This window comes from Eimeria mitis, genomic scaffold (genome assembly GCF_000499745.2).
Source record: "Eimeria mitis Houghton genomic scaffold, Emh_scaff548, whole genome shotgun sequence".
NCBI lineage: Eukaryota > Apicomplexa > Conoidasida > Eucoccidiorida > Eimeriidae > Eimeria > Eimeria mitis.
This window is the reverse complement of record NW_013573751.1, coordinates 2613-3088: the sequence shown is the minus strand read 5'-3', so window position 1 is coordinate 3088 and position 476 is coordinate 2613. Positions and strand designations below refer to the sequence as shown.

The 476-nt window shown below is 31.1% G+C and overlaps 1 protein-coding gene across 1 annotated transcript in view; it reads left to right on the top strand.

The window, feature by feature from the left end:
- Positions 1–76, top strand: part of EMH_0015930 (myosin F (TgMyoF) protein, putative) — a gene marked incomplete at both ends in the record, with an annotated part of 11661 nt that extends 11585 nt beyond the window's left edge. Inside the window, one exon of the mRNA XM_013500506.1 lies at positions 63–76. Coding sequence (XP_013355960.1) covers positions 63–76 — 14 coding nt within the window. The remainder of the gene's footprint in view (positions 1–62) is intronic.
- Between the last annotated feature and the right edge of the window lie 400 nt (positions 77–476).

The following is a 476-nucleotide window of genomic DNA, read 5'->3' as shown; positions in this document are numbered from 1 at the left end:
GTTTAGGGTTTAGGGTTTAGGGTTTAGGGTTTAGGGTTTAGGGTTTAGGGTTTGTGTTTCAGGCTTACGAGAGTGAGCGAGGTGTTTCTTTTTGTTTTTTGGATTTTTGTTTTGATGCATCTCTGCGGTGTATAGGCACCTTGCGGCAGCGGGTGCAGCAGGCATTTATAATATGTATTTTTTACGAGAATGAACTAAATAAAAATAAAAATATAAATATAAATATAAATATAAATAAAAATATAAATAATATTGAGAAAAAAAACACAGAAAATACACATTCTTTTGAGTTTTGTCTCTCGGTGCTGGAGTCGGTCGTTCTACCCGCAACCAGAGCTGCATATACACCCCAGCTTATACAAACACAAATTATATTAATAGAAAATAATATTTTATATAAACAAATAAAACAAAAACAAATAAAAAAAGAACAAATCACACAAATTAAACAAACAGAAACAGAAACAGAAAGAAAA